Source organism: Rhinoraja longicauda, chromosome 12 (assembly GCF_053455715.1).
Source record: "Rhinoraja longicauda isolate Sanriku21f chromosome 12, sRhiLon1.1, whole genome shotgun sequence".
In the NCBI taxonomy this organism is placed as follows: Eukaryota; Metazoa; Chordata; class Chondrichthyes; order Rajiformes; family Arhynchobatidae; genus Rhinoraja; species Rhinoraja longicauda.
Window position 1 is genome coordinate 9,788,406 of NC_135964.1, and position 18,485 is coordinate 9,806,890.

Consider the following 18,485-nt stretch of genomic DNA (forward strand, 5'->3'; position numbering starts at 1 on the left):
GGCGTTCTGCAGGGGTCTGTCCTGAGGTCACTACTCTTCACGTTGTATATCAACGGTGGGGGATTGAAGGTAGTTTAAAAAGGACAACACAGAACCAGTGTGATACTTGACGTGAACTCGGTGAGCCGAAGGACCTTTTTCCGAACTGCAAGTTTCAATCAATTCAATCAAACAATCCATCAACAGTTATTAGTCATCTGTGCAGGGCAAACAATGATATCGGTCTCACTTGAAAAGGCCATCAAATCAATTAGATGAGGGGGTTGAAGGCATTGTGGACAAGTTTGCAGATGGTACAAAGATAGGTGGAGGGGCAGGTAGTGCTTTTTTCGCAACCACTCCCCACACATTAGGCGCAATTTCCAGAGGCCAATTAACATACAAACCACCACGACTTTGGGATGTGGGACGTAACTGGAGCACCCAAAGGAAATTCATGCAGTCACAGGGAGAACATGCAAACTCCAACGCTAGAACTCCAATGCTATAAGATGAGGGGGGGGGGGGGGGAGTTTAATGGAGATGTGTGGGGTAAGCTCTTTACACAGAGAGTGGTTGGGACCTGGAGCACATTGCCAAAGATGGTGGTGGAGGCAGATACGATAGTGGTGTTAAAGAGGCTTTTGGATAGGCACATGGAAGCATAGGGAATAGATATGAAGCTTCGTCTACTGGCAGCTGAGATCATTTTAACTTGGCATCATGTTTGGCACAAACATTGTTAGCGGGAGGGCCCGCTCCTGGGTTGTTCTATTCTATGTTCTACAAATATCTTATAGAAACTTACAACATTCTTAAGGGGTTGGACAGGCTAGATGCAGGAAAATTGTTCCCGATGTTGGGGAAGTCCAGAACAAGGGGTCACAGTTTAAGGATAAGGGGGAAGTCTTTTAGGACCGAGATGAGAACTTTTTTTTCACACAGAGAGTGGTGAATCTGTGGAATTCTCTGCCACAGCAGAAGGTAGTTGAGGCCAGTTCATTGGCTATATTTAAGAGGGAGTTAGATGTGGCCCTTGTGGCTAAAGGGATCAGGGGGTATGGAGAGAAGGCAGGTACGGGATACTGAGTTGGATGATCAGCCATGATCATATTGAATGGTGGTGCAGGCTCGAAGGGCCGAATGGCCTACTCCTGCACCTATTTTCTATGTTTCTATGTTTCTATCCCTACTTCTGTACTCAAAAGCCTGATTGATCACGCCCAATGTACCGCATGCCTTCTTGACCATCCTATCTACCGCTGATGCCACTCTCAAGGAGAATAGTACCTGTACTCCTCGATCCCACTGCTCCATAATATTCACCACGGACCAGCCATTCTTGGTGAAGGTGCTGCCCTGGTTTGACTTCTCAAAAATGCAACACCACTCACTTATAATTTACAGACTACTTTAGAAATAGTGTGAAGAAGGGTCCTGACCTGTCTCATCACCCATCCATGCGGATATGCTGTCCGACCCACTGAGTTACGCCAGCACCTTGTTTTTTCTTACAGGCTAAATAGTTGATCAGGTGTTGACTGTATAAATCCATGTTGCCCGAGGATGACTTGCTGTTACAGCCTTGGTTATTTGCTGAGGTTGGAACAGTTTCAAATTCAGTGAAGTTGCATTGTTCCAAAAGTCCACCCCACACCCCGTTGCTCAGTGCCTCGATATCCGTCGACCCGAAACGTGGCCCAGCATCCAAAACCAGACACGGAGATGAACAAATGCTCCTCCGTCAGGTTTGCAATGTGTGAGGTGTGCAATACAAACATATCCCCATTCAAAAGACCAGTAACTCGACAACAACTTTAGTTCAAGGTGGATTATGCAGTGGCAGACAACTGGTTCATTAAGTACTGCACTGATTAGATTAAATCAATAACTCTGTCAACAAAGATTGACTGCGGTGCCATCCACCCACTTCAGCACTATAATTGAAGCACGTAAACGTGGCCTTCTCCTGCCTGGATAACTTTGACCAGGCCATAAGGTGAAAGCGTTCAGTACTCTCAATGCATTAGAATATACAGTAGCAACAGGAGCAGGCCATTCAACTCCTTGTACTGTGCAATAATTTCACAGCTGTTTGGCAGCTAATGCCATATAGCCACTTCGATTCCAAATACCATTCCTCAGCTTAAATTTATCAATGTCAGTTTTCAGATTTCCAATTGAGCCTTAGTCGGGGTAGATTTTTGGAGTTTCCTGCACTCCCACCATCTGACACCACTTCTGTAGGGCCATGCTCCAAGACTCCCCAGAGAGACGTCTCTTTAGACTTTACTTTAGACTTTCGAGAAACAGCATGAACACAGGCCCTTCAGCCCACTGAGTCTGTGCCGGCCAACAATAAACTGTGCAATAGTTATATCATACACACTCGTGATAACTTACACACCTACAAACCTGCATGTTTTTGGGATGTGGGAGGAAACCGGAGCACCCAGAGAAAACCCACGTGGTCACAGGGAGAACGTGCAAACTCCGTACAGACAGCACCCATAGTCGGGATCGAACCAGGGTCTCTGGCGCTGCAAGTGTGCAAGGCAGCAGCTCTACCGCTGCGCCACCGTGCCGCCCAGTGTGCTCTTGCACTATTGCGTGCAGTTTTGGTCACCGTATCATAGGAAGGATGTGGAGGCTTTGGCAAGTCTGCAGGTTTATCAGAACGTTGCCTGGATTAGGGAGAATCAGCTCGAGGTTGGACAGACGTGGAATGTTTCTCCTGGAATGCCGAGGTTGCAGGAAGACATGACAGAAGTTTAGAAAATTATGAGAGGCATGGATAGGGCAGATAGTCAGAAATCATTCTCCCGGGTTGGAAATATCAAATACTAAAGGGCGTGTGAGGTGTGAGGGGCAAAGTTTAAAGGAGATGTGCAGGGCAAGTTTTTTTACACAGAGTGCCGTGAGTGCCTGTAACGCACTGCCAAGGGCAGTGGTGGGGACAGATACGATAATGCAGTTAAAGAGACTTTGGATTAGCATATGGATATGCAGGAAATAGAGGAATATGGATTATATGAAGGCATATAAGGGTTGATCTTGGCACCATCTTTTGCACAGACATTGAGGGCTGAATGGCCTATTCCTGTGCTATATTGTTCTATGTCCTATGTTAACTATGCTAGTCATCATAAACCCTGCAGTTCTCCCAACAATACACCACTTGCCTTTGTGGCATTTTCTACCCCAGTCATCATTCTGGTAAGTCTGTGCTCTGGTCTTTGCAACAATGAAGTCTGGAGTGGGGGATAAAGGGCCTGCAGAGGGCAGTTGGTGCCGCAACTAAGGAAGCGAGCTGTGCTCGCCATCCAGTGCATTCACAAATGAGAAGGTGCTCCGTGAAGCACTGAACCAACACACAATATTGCTTCGCAACTCGACTTTCCAGCAAAAGCAGCGAGGTGCTTTGTGGGGGAAATGTGATGATATCATATCATCATCATATCATATATGTACAGCCGGAAACAGGCCTTTTCGGCCCTCCAAGTCCGTGCCGCCCAGCGATCCCCGCACATTAACACTATCCTACACCCACTAGGGACAATTTTTACATTTACCCAGCCAATTAACCTACATACCAGTACGTCTTTGTGATCTTGTGTGTGGAGTGTTATCAGAAATAGAGGGCCAAACCTGTCCCTTGAGTGACTTAGAACAGAGTATATAGCACAAGGACAGCCCTTTGGCCAACAGTGTCTGTGCCAAATATGATTCCAAGGTAAACTAATCTCCTCTGACCAAGGGTGATCCATATCCCTCCACTCCCCTGCATATCCATGCGCCTCTCTCAAAACCTCTTAAATGCCACTATTGTATCAGCTTCCACCTCCCATGCAAAACGTTGCAGGCACCCACGACTCTCTGTGTAAAAATACTTGCCTCACACGTTTCCTTTCAATTTTCGTTATCAGATCATATGGCTGCCATCTATTCTTTGACAGTTCCACCCTGTTCTGTCTACTCGATGCCTCACATACGTTTTATACCCCTATCATGTCTCTCTTCAACCTCCAATGCTCCAGAGAAGACAATCTAAGTTTGCTCAGGAATGTGTTGGAAGGAACTGCAGATGCCGGTTTAAACCGAAGATAGACACAAAAAGCTGGAGTAACTCAGCGGGTCGGGCAGCATCTCTGGAAACAGGAATGGGTGACGTTAGCATCTCTGGAGAAAAGGAATGAGTGACGTTTCGAGTCAAGATCTTTCTTCAGACTGAGAGTCAGGGGCGAGGGAAACGAGAGATATAGACGGCGATAAAGGGACATAGAACAAATGAATGAAAGATGTGAATGAAAAAGTAACGATGATAAAGGTAACAGGCCATTGTTAGCTGTGGGCTAGGTGAAAACGAGTTACAGACAATGAGACTCAACAAGACGGCTTTGCAGTTAGTACGACTTGGGTGGGGGAGGGACGGAGAGAGAGGGGATGCAAGGGTTACCTGAAGTTAGAGAAATTCATATCACTGGATTGTAAGCTGCCCACGCAAAACATGAGGTGCTGTTCCTCCAATTTGCGTTTGGCCTCAGTCTGACAATGGAGGAGACCTAGGACAGAAAGGTCTGTGTGGGAATGGGCAGGAGAATTAAAATGTTTGGTAACCGGGAGATCAGGTAAGTTTGTTCCTACTTCTTCCTTTAACTAATATCCTCTAATGCAGGTAGCATTCTGGTAACCCTCATATTCAAAGGCTCTTTACAAAGCAGCCACATTTTCCTGTTAAAAGTGAGATCTGAGAAATATATAACATTCTCACTATAATATAAAAATTAGTTGCAAGAATTGGCCACCTGGAACTCTCTGCCTCAGAAGGCAGTGGAGGCCAATTCCCTGGATGCTTTCAAGAGTGAGTTATCTTAATGATAGCGGAGTCAAGGGATATGGGGAGAAGGCAGGAATGGGGTAATGATTGTGGATGATCAGCTATGATCACGGTGAATGGCGGTGCAGGCTCGAAGGGCCGAATGGCCTACTCCTGCACCTAATTGTCTATTTTCTATTGTCTATTAAAACCTGGTTTTTTTAAAAGCCTTCAAATAGTGAAATTCTAATTGAGTCTCGTTGGAACAAAAGAGGTTAGGAGATGGAGTTGGCCACCTGAAGCTTAAAAAACAGAAACATAAAGAAAACACCTCGCAGATGCTGAACATCTGAAATAAAAACAGAAAATGCTAGAAACATTGGGCAGGGTGGGCAACATATGTGCAGAGAGAAGCAGTCAACGTTTCAGGTCCATGACCCTTTGTCAGAACTGGGAAAGAGAGAAAAGGTGTGAGTCGAGTTCAGAAAGATACCAGCTATCTCAGCCCACCGCGACCGTGCCAACCAGTGATCCCCGCATGGTAACGCTATCTACACACATTAAGGACAATTTACATTTTTATACTAAGCCAATTAACCTACAAACCTGCACGTCTTTGGAGTGTGGGGGGAAACCGAAGATCTCGGAGAAAACCCACGCAGGACACAGGGAGAGCGTACAAACTCTGTTCAGACAGCACCCGTAGTCAGGATCGAACCCGGGTCTCTGGCACTGAAAGCACTGTAAGGCAGCAACTCTACTGCTGCGCCACTGTGCTGCCCAGTTTCATGTTGCAAGAGGATGGAAAGAGAAAGAATGCCAGCAGATTAGTCAGACTTAGCTCTCATGTTGCACCGCTCAATCCTGTTGTTCTTTTCAAGGCCTATTGCTCCCTTCATTAAAGATTCCAGCAGTTTTCCTAACACCGACATTCCTGCTTTTGTACTGTGTGCAGTTCTCATCGCCCCGTTAAAAGGAAAGGGGGCAGAGGAGGTTTATCAGAATGAGGCTTGGATTAGAGGGTAGTAAATACAAGGAGAGGTTGGACAGACTTGGATTGTTTTCTCTGGAACACTGGAGCTTGAGAGGAGAGCTGATAGAGGTATAAACAATTATGAGACGCAAGAACGGGGTGAGTGCGGGTGTCAGGGGTTATAGGGAGAAGGCAGGAGAATGGGGTTAAGAGGGAAAGATAGATCAGCCACGAGTGAATGGCGGGGTTTTGATGGGCCGAATGGCCTGGATCTGCTTCTTATGAACCTTTCCCCCAGGGTGGGCATATCATATACTAGAGGGCGCAGCTTTAAGCTGAGAAGGGCACAATTGGAAGGAGATGTGTGGGGCAAGGCTTTTTACATAGAGGGTGACTAGTGAGTGAAGAACGCTGCCAGAGATGGTGGTAGAGGTTTCGATATGATAATGGACTTCTAGAGACTTTGGATATTTACACGGAGATGCGGGAATGGTGAAATATGGATTATGTGCGGGCAGATAAGAGCTGGTCTTGGCATTGTGTTCAGCACAGGTTTTGTGGGCCGAGCGGCCTGTTTGTGTGTTGTATTGGTCTGCATTCTATGTTCTATGTAAATAACAACTAAAATTGCCAAGCGAAGTGGAGTCTTCACTGAAAAGTCTAGGGGCTTAAATCTGAAAGATAACTTTCTGATCTGAGTACATTTTGTAAGCAACAGGATTTCTCTATAAACTTGCTTTCCCAGTATAGTCAAGAATGTTTTATTGTCATGTGTCCCAGATAGAACAATGAAATTCTTACTTGCAGTATATACATATACTGATATATATTCCTTTGTTAGAAGTTAATCAGCACTTTGTGGCAAAAATAGGCATAAATATGACTTCCTGCTTGAAAACATACATTTGTTTGATCTTTTCAATCCTCCTTTTCAAATTCTTGTCTATTAAGTAAAGTCTAGTGTCATTCTGCCCTGGGTTCTTCACGCACATTAATTTCTCCTCGTTGCACATCCTTTAAGAATTAATTGCCTTTGTTTAAAATGCATTTGTGCACTTTGGTGTATTTAATAACCTTGAGCAAGTAGAAAATGCATTTCTAATTCCTGAATTAGTCTCAAGGCTAATTAATACTTCTAAACTATCAGAATTACTGATCAATCATGCAGAGTGTGGAATACATAATGGGTATGTGAGATACATACAGTACAACTGCAAGCAATTAAATGCATGGTGTAAATTTAGCATCATCCTAAGGTTCCACATTATTATTTCGAATGATTATGATTTTAAAGTGCTACTTTTTTTTCCATTTTGCCTTTTATTTTTAATATATATTTATTGAACTGCTGGTCCGGTTCCCAAATGAAGCACAAAAAAGGGGGACAGTCATTTATTTCAATATGAGTGTCTATGTGCTGGCCTTTCATACCTAGAGTCCAGACACATGGTTTCTGCAGAGGCTGGACTATATGCAGTGCATCAGGAGGCTTCATCCGTAGAAAACCCCCCAGCTTACAGAGAGCTCATTTTTGACAGCTGGCTAAGCTGGGGACGGGACTTTCCTGGCTGCAAAAGCTGTAACAGGTTTTAAACTAAGTAAATGTTTCTGACATCAAGAACCAGTTTAACCTATTTATACTGAAGTAAGGAATTTTTGAACGGATTTGATTTTTTAAAGTTAAAAACTTAGAAGTGAACAAAGAAATCCCAAAGCATAAATAAATAAAGCATTAGAATAATTATAGACAAGTTCTCTGTTGCTTCCTGATCCTTTGCCTGCTTTGAAATCAGTGGGGATGCAGAAGTTGCCGCAGGTGTGACCTGGCACAGGAGCTGAGAGGAAATAGACAATAGACAATAGGTGCAGGAGGAGGCCATTCGGCCCTTCGAGCCAGCACTGCCATTCAATGTGATCATGGCTGATCATTCTCAATCAGGAACCCGTTCCTGCCTTCTCCCCATACCCCCTGACTCCGCTATCCTTAAGAGCTCTATCTAGCTCTCGAATGCATTCAGAGAATTGGCCTCCACTGCCTTCTGAGGCAGTGAATTCCACAGATTTACAACTGTCTGACTGAAAATGTTTTTCCTCATCTCCGTTCTAAATGGCCTACCCCTTATTCTTAAACTGTGGCCCCTGGTTCTGGACTCCCCCAACATTGGGAACTTGTTTCCTGCCTCTAACGTGTCCAACCCCTTAATAATCTTATATGTTTCGATAAGATCCCCTCTCATCCTTCTAAATTCCAGTGTATACAAGCCTAGTCGCTCCAGTCTTTCAACATATGACAGTCCCGCCATTCCGGGAATTATCCTAGTAAACCTATGCTGCATGCCCTCAATAGCAAGAATATCCTTCCTGGGATCTCCCTGGGATAATGCTGGGGCCTACAAACACGACTGAACTTGTACCCCGGCAGTCCTTTCAGGTTAGGCAGAGGTTCCTCCTTCCTCCTCCAACCTCATCTACTGTATCCGTTGTTCAAGATGTGGACCCTTATACATCAGTGAGACCAAACGTAGACTGGGCAATCGTTTCGCTGAACACCTTTGCTCAGTCCGCCTGGACCAACCTGATCTCCTGGTTGCCAATCACTTCAATTCCCCTTCCCATTCCCACACTGACCTTTCTGTCCTAGGCCTCCTCCATTGTCAGAGTGAGGCCAAATGCAAATTGGAGGAACAGCATCTCATATTTCGCTTGGGCAGCTTACAACCCAGTGGTATGAACATTGATTTCTCAAACTTCAAGTAACCCTTGCATTCCCTCTCTCTCCATCCCTCCCCCACCCAAGTGGCACCAGCTTCTCGTTCTCACCGAGCAAACAGCTATCAATGGCCTGTTCCTTTTATCATCGTTACTGTTTTGCATGTCTTTCATTCATTTGTTCTATATCACTGGCCTTACAACTCAAAGAATATTCACAGTACATGTACTTCATAAAAATATAATCTGTCGGAACAGGAACAGCCACCAAGACCCTGCTATATGTTCATTAAGATCACAGATGAGCTTCTTCATCTATATTTTCTCTTCCTGTACTGATATGTCTTGACTAGCATTGTGCCAAACCTATCAATCTGTTGTTTACCATGCAAACACAATGCAACACAGTTGAAGAAATGTGACAAAAAGGAACTGCAGACACAAGGAGCTCAGCGGGTCAGGCAGCATCTCTGGAGAACATGGGTAGGTGATATTTCGGGTTGGGACCATTCTTCAGACCCTGTAGAACAAAGAATTGTATAGCTTCACAACTTATTTAGTTGAGAGGTTTTTTACACCTCAGACCAAACCCTGAGGCTGTGACCCCAGTTGTGTACAATCCAGTCACAGCCGACAGCCGACAACCTCCCTGCAATTGCCCTCTGGGAATTACAAAACAATATGGGCGGCACAGTGGTGCAGAGGTAGAGTTGCTGCCTTACAGTGCCAGAGACCCGGGTTCAATCCTGACTGCGGCTGCTGTCTGTATGGAGTTTGTACGTTTTCCACGCGACCGGATGGGTTTTCTGATGCTCCGGTTTCTTCCCACACTCCAAGGACGTACAGGTCTGTAGGTTAATTGGTTTTGGTAAAATTGTAAATTGTCCTTAGTGTGTGTAGGATAGTGTTAGTGTACGGGGTGATCGCTAGTCAGTGGGCTGAAAGGCCTGTTTCTGCGCTGTATTTCTAAAGTCAAAACTCTAAAGTCTAAAGTCTAAAGACCAGGGAACATGGGCCTATTTTACTGAATGCCTCATTAGTCAGTCCTCTCATTCCAGAAATCAATCTAGTAAACCCTAATGATCTCTATTCTAATTACTCTCCTGATTAAATTTTATCTGTGTATGCTTCGTTGTCACCTTCCCCCAGCTAACAATGATCTATTCTACATTTTCCTTGAGCTTCATCCACTTTGATCTCTCGTAGTCACACTTTACCCTTCCTTATCTCTGTGTCTCCCTCTCCCCTGACTCTCAGTCTGAAGAAGGGTCTCGACCTGAAACGTCACCCATTCCTTCTCTCCAGAGATGTTGCCAGTCCCGCTGAGTTACTCCAGCATTTTGTGTCTGTCTTCGGCGTAAATCAACATCTGTGATTCATTCCTACGCAAGAATATCCTTCCTGGTTTCATCAACTTGAGACAAAACACTCCAGCCATGGTCTCTACAAACTTCTAGGTAACTAAAAGCAAGAAAACTCCAGCAGCTCGAAATCTGTAATTCAAGTAGAAATTGCTAGATATATTCAATAAGTCAAACAACATCTGTAAACAAGGAAGTGCAAAGTACTGGCGAAACTCAGCGGGACGGGCAGTAACTATGGAGGAAATGGACAAACAGTGATTAGAGTTGGGATGCTTCTTCAGATTAAATGGAGTGGGGGGAGGGGGGGAGAAAGCTGGAAAGAGAGGTGGGGGCGGGACAAAGACTGGCAAATGTCAGGTAGATACAGATGAGGGGGATGATTGGCAGATAAGTGGAGGAAGTGACAAAGACTGGAGGTGAAATGGATGTCAGATAAGGAAGAGGAGGAAGAGTGAAATGTAAAACCAAAATATCAGTGGAAGGGAATAGCTGGGAGGAAGGAAAATGTGGGGGATAAAATGGAAATGAAGACTTAAAATGGAAATGGGGACTCGGGGATTGGTGAGGAGTGTGGGACGGAGGGGACTGGGCATGTGGGAGATACTAGGGGGAATGTGTGTATACTGAGTTGGGGCGGTCCTGGGGCCAGACACAAGCTGGAGGACCATCACCTCATATTCCGCTTGGTAGCTTACAACCTAACGGTATGATCATTGAACTCTCCAATTTTAGGTTACACACATCTTTTCTTTCCCCCTCTATTTCTTGCCCTCCCCCCACCACCACCCTGGTGCGCACCCATTTCCCTCACTATCTCCTCCCCATCCCTTTCCACTTATATATCTCTCCCTCTGGCTTTACATTTTATTTCTCATACACTCTGCTTCTCCTCATTTGACTCCGATTTGTCACCTTGTCTCCTTTTTGTCTTCATTTGTTACCCTTCTGTTTTCTTTTCACCTCTAGTTTTTGTCCTCACACCCGCCAACCAAAACCCCTGTCACCATGTTCATAAGGGAGGGGAGCAGAATTAGGCCACTCGGCCCATCAAGTCTACTCCGCCATTCAATCATGGCTGATCTATCTCTCCCTTCTCACCGTTATCCACCTATCACTTGCCAGGCTCTGTCACACCCCCATGTCAACCCCCTTCTGCAATCAGAATGGATTCAACCCAAAACATCACACATTAATGTCCTCCAGGGTTGCTGTCTGACCCGCTGTGATGTAAGAGTTGGGAAGAAGGGTCTTGACCCGAAACGTCGCCCATTCCTTCTCTCCAGAGATGCTGCCTGTCCCACTGAGTTATCCCAGCATTTTGTGTCTACCTTAGAAGTTTCCGACATCAACTCAATCCAGGTTGTGTAAGAAAATAACTGCAGATGCTGGTACAAATTGAAGGTATTTATTTCACAAAATGCTGGAGTAACTCAGCAGGTCAGGCAGCATCTGAGGAAGGGTCTCGACCTGAAACGTCACCCATTCCTTCTCTCCTGAGATGCTGCCTGACCTGCTGAGTTACTCCAGCATTTTGTGAAATCAATCTAAGTTGTAGTCTTTGGTTGTTACTATCCATGTTGCAGCAACAGGAGGATTGTTGCCCTTTTCGGGATCCTTCTTTTTGGAGATAACGTTGCAAAATGAAATGCTGGTTGAAAACGAGGGACTCATAAGAAACCATAAATATCATTTGGCTGTGAATGTGCCGAGCACTGACCCTTTGCGTTGTCCTCATGTTCTGCTCCCTCTCACTTTCATCACCATCCCCCATCCTTCCCTCAATGAGGCACCTTAACCCAGTGACTCCATCATCAATGATGGGGGATAGCTTTCCATCCTCAAAATTCAGATGTTAAAATGTTAAAAGTTACTTAAACTTGCCTAAATTCTGGGGGAGGTGCATAGCTGGAATTGGAAGTTGGAATCTGAATTAACCACACGACCATTCATTGTAGAAAACACAAGGCATGATATGCTGCTATACTCCGTCTCCATTTCTCATGGTGTCCTTCACCATTTTAACTTAAAGGGTAGAGTTGTAAATCACCATAAACTAGTGCCAGGGGGTTGTTGATGGTTTGCGTGACTTAGTTCAAGGACACCTGCTCACGCTTCTGATCACTCTCTTCCAATTATTCATTTTTGGATCTCAAGCGGATTTTGATGCAGCGCACATCCTTCAGGTCTGCTGTAAATGGACATGGTGCACTTATGTAGCAGGCTCTCCACGTCTGTAGCATTGATCGCATTCAGATTTCACAGAGCATCTGCCACAAAACTGGCAGATACAAAACAGGCAATACTGACTTTTAAACTCAGAATCAAGGCCACAAACTTGTGACTCTCTTAATAACATTTGGCTATAGTGATCCATAAAGCACAGGCAGAATATCAGAAAAATTGCCCAGATCTTGTGTTAGTAAGATGTGCTTCGACTTAAATGATTATTATAAACCATTCACACCACTTCCAATTATACGTTGGCAGGAATATAATCCTCACGCATTGTGAGACATTGGAGTTGCACTTCATACAGTAATAACATTTGACTTAGGTAGTTATCTTGCTTCTATTTACTTCTCTGACCTATGGATCTTCTCTAGTAGAGACAAAAAGCCGGGGTAACTCAACGGGTCAGTCAGCATCTCTGGAGAAAAGGAATAGATGACATTTCGGGTCGAGACCCTTCTTCAGACTGAGAGTCAGGGGAAACGGAAACGAGAGATATAGAGAGATGTTCTATAGTAGCTGAGTCTTATCGATCAGGAGTTGCCTTCCTCTGTGGTTATTAGGGATCTGGTGAAGAAAGGTCTGCAGCTTCATTGTGCTTGATCATACACAGACTTGTGACTTTGTCCACACTGACTATTTGTTATTAGTCACGGAGGAACTACAAATCAACTTCAGACTCTCACCTAGTTAGCAGTCATAGTCAAAGTTGCGATTTGACCTGGAAGCAAGGTTAATTCTCCTACCTTTGTATAATTGAGATGCAGTAAACATGAATTTGAAAATCTTAACATTAGTATTACCAGTTGAACATTTCTTATCTCATTCAATTTTTATTCTCACAGAAAAAAAAAATCATTTTGCAGTCCAGAGTATTTACTGGCAAATGCATCAAACTTGACATGAGCTACATGATTCAATAAGGCTATCATCACAAGAGTGACACGAGTAAGCCAGTGGTAGTTAAATTACTTGCTTGGAATTGTAATCTCCAGATGGCAAGAATTTCTCCCACTTCATCACTTACCTCAGGAGATCATTTCCAGTACATTTCTCACCACCTACAACCATTTTATTTTTTTATTGAACAATAAACCAATTAACAAATATGTTATATATTCTAAGTATATCTCTTTGGGAGCATTACAGGCATATTAAAATATTTGAATAGTCGATGTGAATGCAAGCTACCAAGAAGCAGCAGATTACTGTGCAGATGTTGGCACAGCTGGCTACCTAGGCTCCTACCATGCTGAAACCATGCAAGTTCACTCAATATTACACTGCACATATTTCACATACGCCTTTATGTCCTCTAAAGTAACCATTCGGAAACCTAAGATGGACACAAAATGCTGGAGTAACTCAGCAGGACAGGCAGCATCTCTGGGGAGAAGGAATGGGTGATGTTTCGGGTCGAGACCCTTCTTCAGACTCTGTTTCAGAAACCTACTTGGTATGGCATGTATTTTCCCACACTTTTGGTGAATTGTCATTGGGATTGTTTCCAAGGCAAAAGTCTGACAGAAGGCAATTTAAAGCTTTGCTCAAAAAGAAACATTCCTTTCCATTCCGGAATTCCTCGGGTATTAAAAGAATACCCAATACTCTGGAAAGCTTCCACGAGTCTGGCCCTTCAGTAGCTCACCCAGGATATCCATATGATTTGAGGATCAGGTTTTCTAGTTTTTTCATACTGCACTACAATTTTCTGTGCATCTGCCCTGCACATTCAGATTTGGTTGTCACTGTTGCTAAACAATATCCAGCACATCATTTAGGTTATGATTTCGTTAAACACTCTGGTTATCTGTATAAGGGTTTTCTCTGTTCTAAACAAGCCTGAAATCTATCCTGATGACAATGAGATTTTATAATGCATTGAGCAATTTCCAATGCTCTCAACCATCTTCGCTATCTACTAGGCCTTTGAGTCGCTATCTACCCAAAGGCCTACAGTTTGAAAAAAAATCTTCTACCATCACCCTATGCTTCCCTCCATGAAGCCAATTCTCAATACAGTCCACTAGCTCTCCCTGTATCCCATGCGATCTAACCACCCAGAACAACCTACCATGTGGAACCTTATTAAGTGTCTTGCTGAAGTTCATGTCTGTAGCTTTGCCCTCATTGACCTTTTTGGATATTTCTTCAAAAAACGCATTCAGATTGGTACGACACGATCTCCCACGTAGAAAACCATACTGACTCTCCCTTATCTGCCCAGGTCTATCCAAATGCACATTCATCTTATCCTTCAGAATCCTCTCCATTAATCTTACATCTCCCAGATGTAAGGCTCACTGGGCTCTAGTTCCCAAGCTTTTGCATGCAGCCTTTCTTAAATAGAGGCACAACATTAGCCACCCTCCTGTCTTCCGGCATCTCACCAGCGTCTAATAATAATTTATAAATCTCAGCCAGGGCTCCTGCAATTTCTTGTGTAGCTTCCCACAGTATCCTTGGATATATCTGGTGTAAGAAAATAACTGCAGATGCTGGTACAAATCGAAGGTATTTATTCACAAAATGCTGGAGTAACTCAGCAGGTCAGGCAGCATCTCAGGAGAGAAGGAATGGGCGACGTTTCGGGTCGAGACCCTTCTTCAGACTGAAGAAGGGTCTCGACCCGAAACGTCGCCCATTCCTTCTCTCCTGAGATGCTGCCTGACTTGCTGAGTTACTCCAGCATTTTGTGAATAAATACCTTGGATATATCTGATCAGGCCTAGGAGATGTATTTACTTTCATATGCCTTAGGACATCCAGCGTCCCCTCAACAGTAATACTGCCCTCTATGTGTCTCCCTTAACCATTCCAAGTTTCCCAGTCTTCATGTCTTTCTCCATGGTAAAAACACTCATGGGGGACCTTGCTCATCTCCTGTGGCTCCTCGTGGAGATGACCGCTTTGGTTTCTGAGTGGGTCCTATTCTCTCTCCCTTAAGGAGACTCTTTCCCTTAATGTATATATAAAATCTCTTGCGATTTCTCTTTATATTACCTGCCGGAGCTACCTCCTGCCCTCTTTTTGCCTGGCTGATTTCCTTCCTAAGTCTGCTCCTCAGTTCCCAAAGCTCCTCCACCGATACACTTGCTCCCTGCTGCCTGTATCTGGCCCATGCCTTCTTCTTTTTCCTGACCAGAACCTCAATTTCTCTCGTCATTATTCCCACCTGCCTTGCCTCTTGACATCACCCTTTTAAAAGCATCCCACTTTCCAGACGTCTTTTACCTGCAAACAATCTACTCTAATCAACTTTAGCACGTTCCTGTCTAATACCATCAACATTGGTCTTGCCTAAATTTAGTATCTTAACATCGGCACACCCTGACTTTATCCATAAAGTAGATTAAGATGATTTTGCCTAAATAACTTTGGCAGGGCAAACGTAATGGTGAATTTATCTAAATCAGGTTGTACCTTTTCAGATTTTTTAACATTAATTTGTTTCTGAAGATTTGCACATCGTTGGCAAGGTCAACAATTCCTAATTCCTCATAACAAGAGGAGTTGAGTACAGGAGCAAAGAGGTCCTTCTGCAGTTGTACAGGGCCCTAGTGAGACCGCACCTGGAGTACTGTGTGCAGTTTTGGTCTCCAAATTTGAGGAAGGATATTCTTGCTATTGAGGGCGTGCAACGTAGGTTTACTAGGTTAATTCCCGGAATGGCGGGACTGTCATATGTTGAAAGACTGGAGCGACTAGGCTTGTATACACTGGAATTTAGAAGGATGAGAGGAGATCTTATTGAAACGTATAAAATTATTAAGGGGGTTGGACACGTTAGAGGCAGGAAACATGTTCTCAATGTTGGGGGAGTCCAGATCAAGGGGCCACAGTTTAAGAATAAGGGGACATTGGTCTTGCCTAAATTTAGTATCTTAACATCGGCAAACCCTGTCTTTATCCATAAAGTAGATTAAGATGATTTTGCCTAAATAACTTTGGCTGGGCAAACGTAATGGTGAATTTATCTAAATCAGGTTGTAACTTTTCAGACTTTTTAACATTAATTTGTTTTTGAAGATTTGCACATCGTTGGCAAGGTGAACAATTCCTAATTGTCTTTGAGAAGTTTGCAGTGAGCTTTATTCATGACCTGCCAACGTCTTCTTGGACTGTCCTTTTTCATCTTCTCTTCTCTCTCACAGGATGACGATTTGGTTCTGGAGAGTCGCTTTAACTTCAGTGGATACGGGGTGGGTCATTGCCTTCAAGTCAAGGATGGCAGTACTGTCACAACTGTCGCTCCATCTCCCCCACCACCGCCGCCCACGGATGCAGAAGCCGTCAGGAAGAAGTTCGTCGACAGAGCAAAAAAGATTGACATGATGTCCCGTGCTGCCTTCCCTTTGGCGTTCCTCATTTTTAACATCTTTTACTGGATTACGTACAAAATTATACGACATGAAGATGTCCATCAGTAGTAGGCAGTAGGCAGAAGGCTTGTCCTCGCCGGGACTTTGCGTGACCAAGTTGTGCTAAATAATCTTTATTCACTGTCTCTCAATAAAATGACTAACGCAGAATGAAGAAACGCTTAATGTTTGCATTCAGTTGGGATAGCAATAGAATGCAAAACTTTAAAATACTAAAATAAGGGCGTAATGTACTGCATTAACCTTCGAGACGTCTTCTTCCAATGTCTGCCCTTGACGGAATTATTTTTCTCTGTAAACTTGCCCATTGCCAATTCTGGAAGACTCAGATAACTGAGCCTGTATGACCTTAGTGGACAGAGGTTTGGGGGGGGGGGGGGTGGGAGGGGGTGGAGGGATGGGTGGGGAGAGGGAAGAGGAATAGAGGAAGTGGGTCCAGGAGAAGAAAGCAAGTAGAAGGTTGATTGGTATTTTTAAGGAGTGGTAGTTTTTATGGATATGCAATGGTAACAAGATATCACTTTTTTTTCAAAGATTGGTATGTTTACAATGCTTCCAGTACAATGAATCAAGAGCGGACCAAAATTTTACAGAAAACCACTGCCTTTATATTAAAACAATATCCAACTGAGCTGCATTCCATTCCTTGTAGACATTAGTGGTCACCAGGCCCATTTTGTGATTTTAAGCATTCTTTCTACATTTATATGTATGAAAACAAAATTAATACTTTGATATTCTAGTGGAACATTTTAATATTTTTCACACCAGAAAGAAAATTAATAATTGAACTAAGATATTAAAACTATGTTTCATGTCATGTGATTTATTTAATGGCACAAAGTCAGATTGTAATCACTTATTATTTGAATATCTAGGAAGATCCCCATGACTTTAAAAGATTCTGTTGCTTGCTTCACCTGCATTTCAAGGTACCAAACTGTAGATTCCATGTTGTGCAACTTGCACTAATGTATATTTAATAAGATTGTTGTTTCCTAAATAGTGTAGCTCAGTCTATCAATGTATAGATCTTAACACTGTAGCTTTTTATGTTAGTATAGGAGAAACAAGTAGCATTTAGATTGGTTATTGTGTCAAAGAATATTAAACTCTTCTAACTTATTCCTTGTTTAATCTGCCTCTGATATAAAATGTTTGTGGTTCTCCAATATAATACAAGCAGCATAATGTATTGGTGAGTGGAAAAAGAGGGAATTATTTAAGAAGTTGTGATATTTTATTGAACGGAGAGAGTAGTGATTTATTTTTCCCATACAGCTTCTATCTATACTGAACTATTAAACATTAGTACTTAGAAATTCATCCTCAGTTTATAGTGCATTTCATGTCAGAATATTTTATTCTGCTTCTAATATTTCTTTATTTGAATGTCAAAGGAGGGCCACAAAATAGATAGGAAGGGGGTAGAAGGAATATGAGTGATCATTGCCAGAAGATATAAAAGCAAACTGCAAGAGCTTATAAATTTCTGCAAAGTGAAAAAGATTGTTGAGGGGGAATGTGGGTCCTTTACAGCAAGAGACTAGAGAATTTTAAATGGGAAATAAAGACATGCTAGATAAATTAAATACCCACCTTGCACCTGTCTTCATGGAAGACACAGAAAACCTGCCAGAAATACCAAGTGAATGAGGAACTGAGGGAAATATGTGTTGGTTTCAAATAAGTACTAGAGACATTGGATAGACACAAGAAGTTGGAGTAACTCAGCGGGTCAAACAGCAAATCTGGAGAAAAGGAATAGGTGACGTTTTGGGTCGGGACCCTTCTTCAGACTGAAGAAGATTTTGTATGATCCCAAATTCAGATTTCTTCGGGTCTGAAGACTCCGAGATGTCCTCATGGCGCGATGTCCCCCAAACTCTGAGATCACTGCACTCACCGCACTCCCTCCGTCCTCACCAGCGCAGGCAGCACGTCCATCTTGTTTTTCGACAATCTGTTCAGATCTATATCCATTCCCCACTGTGACGGAAGGCAAATAACTTGTACCTTCTTTCCTCCTTTTC

General features: G+C 43.5%; 1 protein-coding gene across 10 annotated transcripts in view; it reads left to right on the forward strand.

Moving 5' to 3' along the window:
* Positions 1–16,820, forward strand: part of glra2 (glycine receptor, alpha 2) — a 195,685-nt gene extending 178,865 nt beyond the window's left edge. For all 10 annotated transcript variants that reach the window (XM_078408991.1, XM_078408990.1, XM_078408988.1 and 7 more), the window contains one exon: positions 16,225–16,820. In XM_078408991.1, the coding sequence (XP_078265117.1) occupies positions 16,225–16,500 (276 nt within the window). In that variant the 3' untranslated portion in view covers positions 16,501–16,820. The remainder of the gene's footprint in view (positions 1–16,224) is intronic.
* Positions 16,821–18,485: the final 1,665 nt, after the last annotated feature.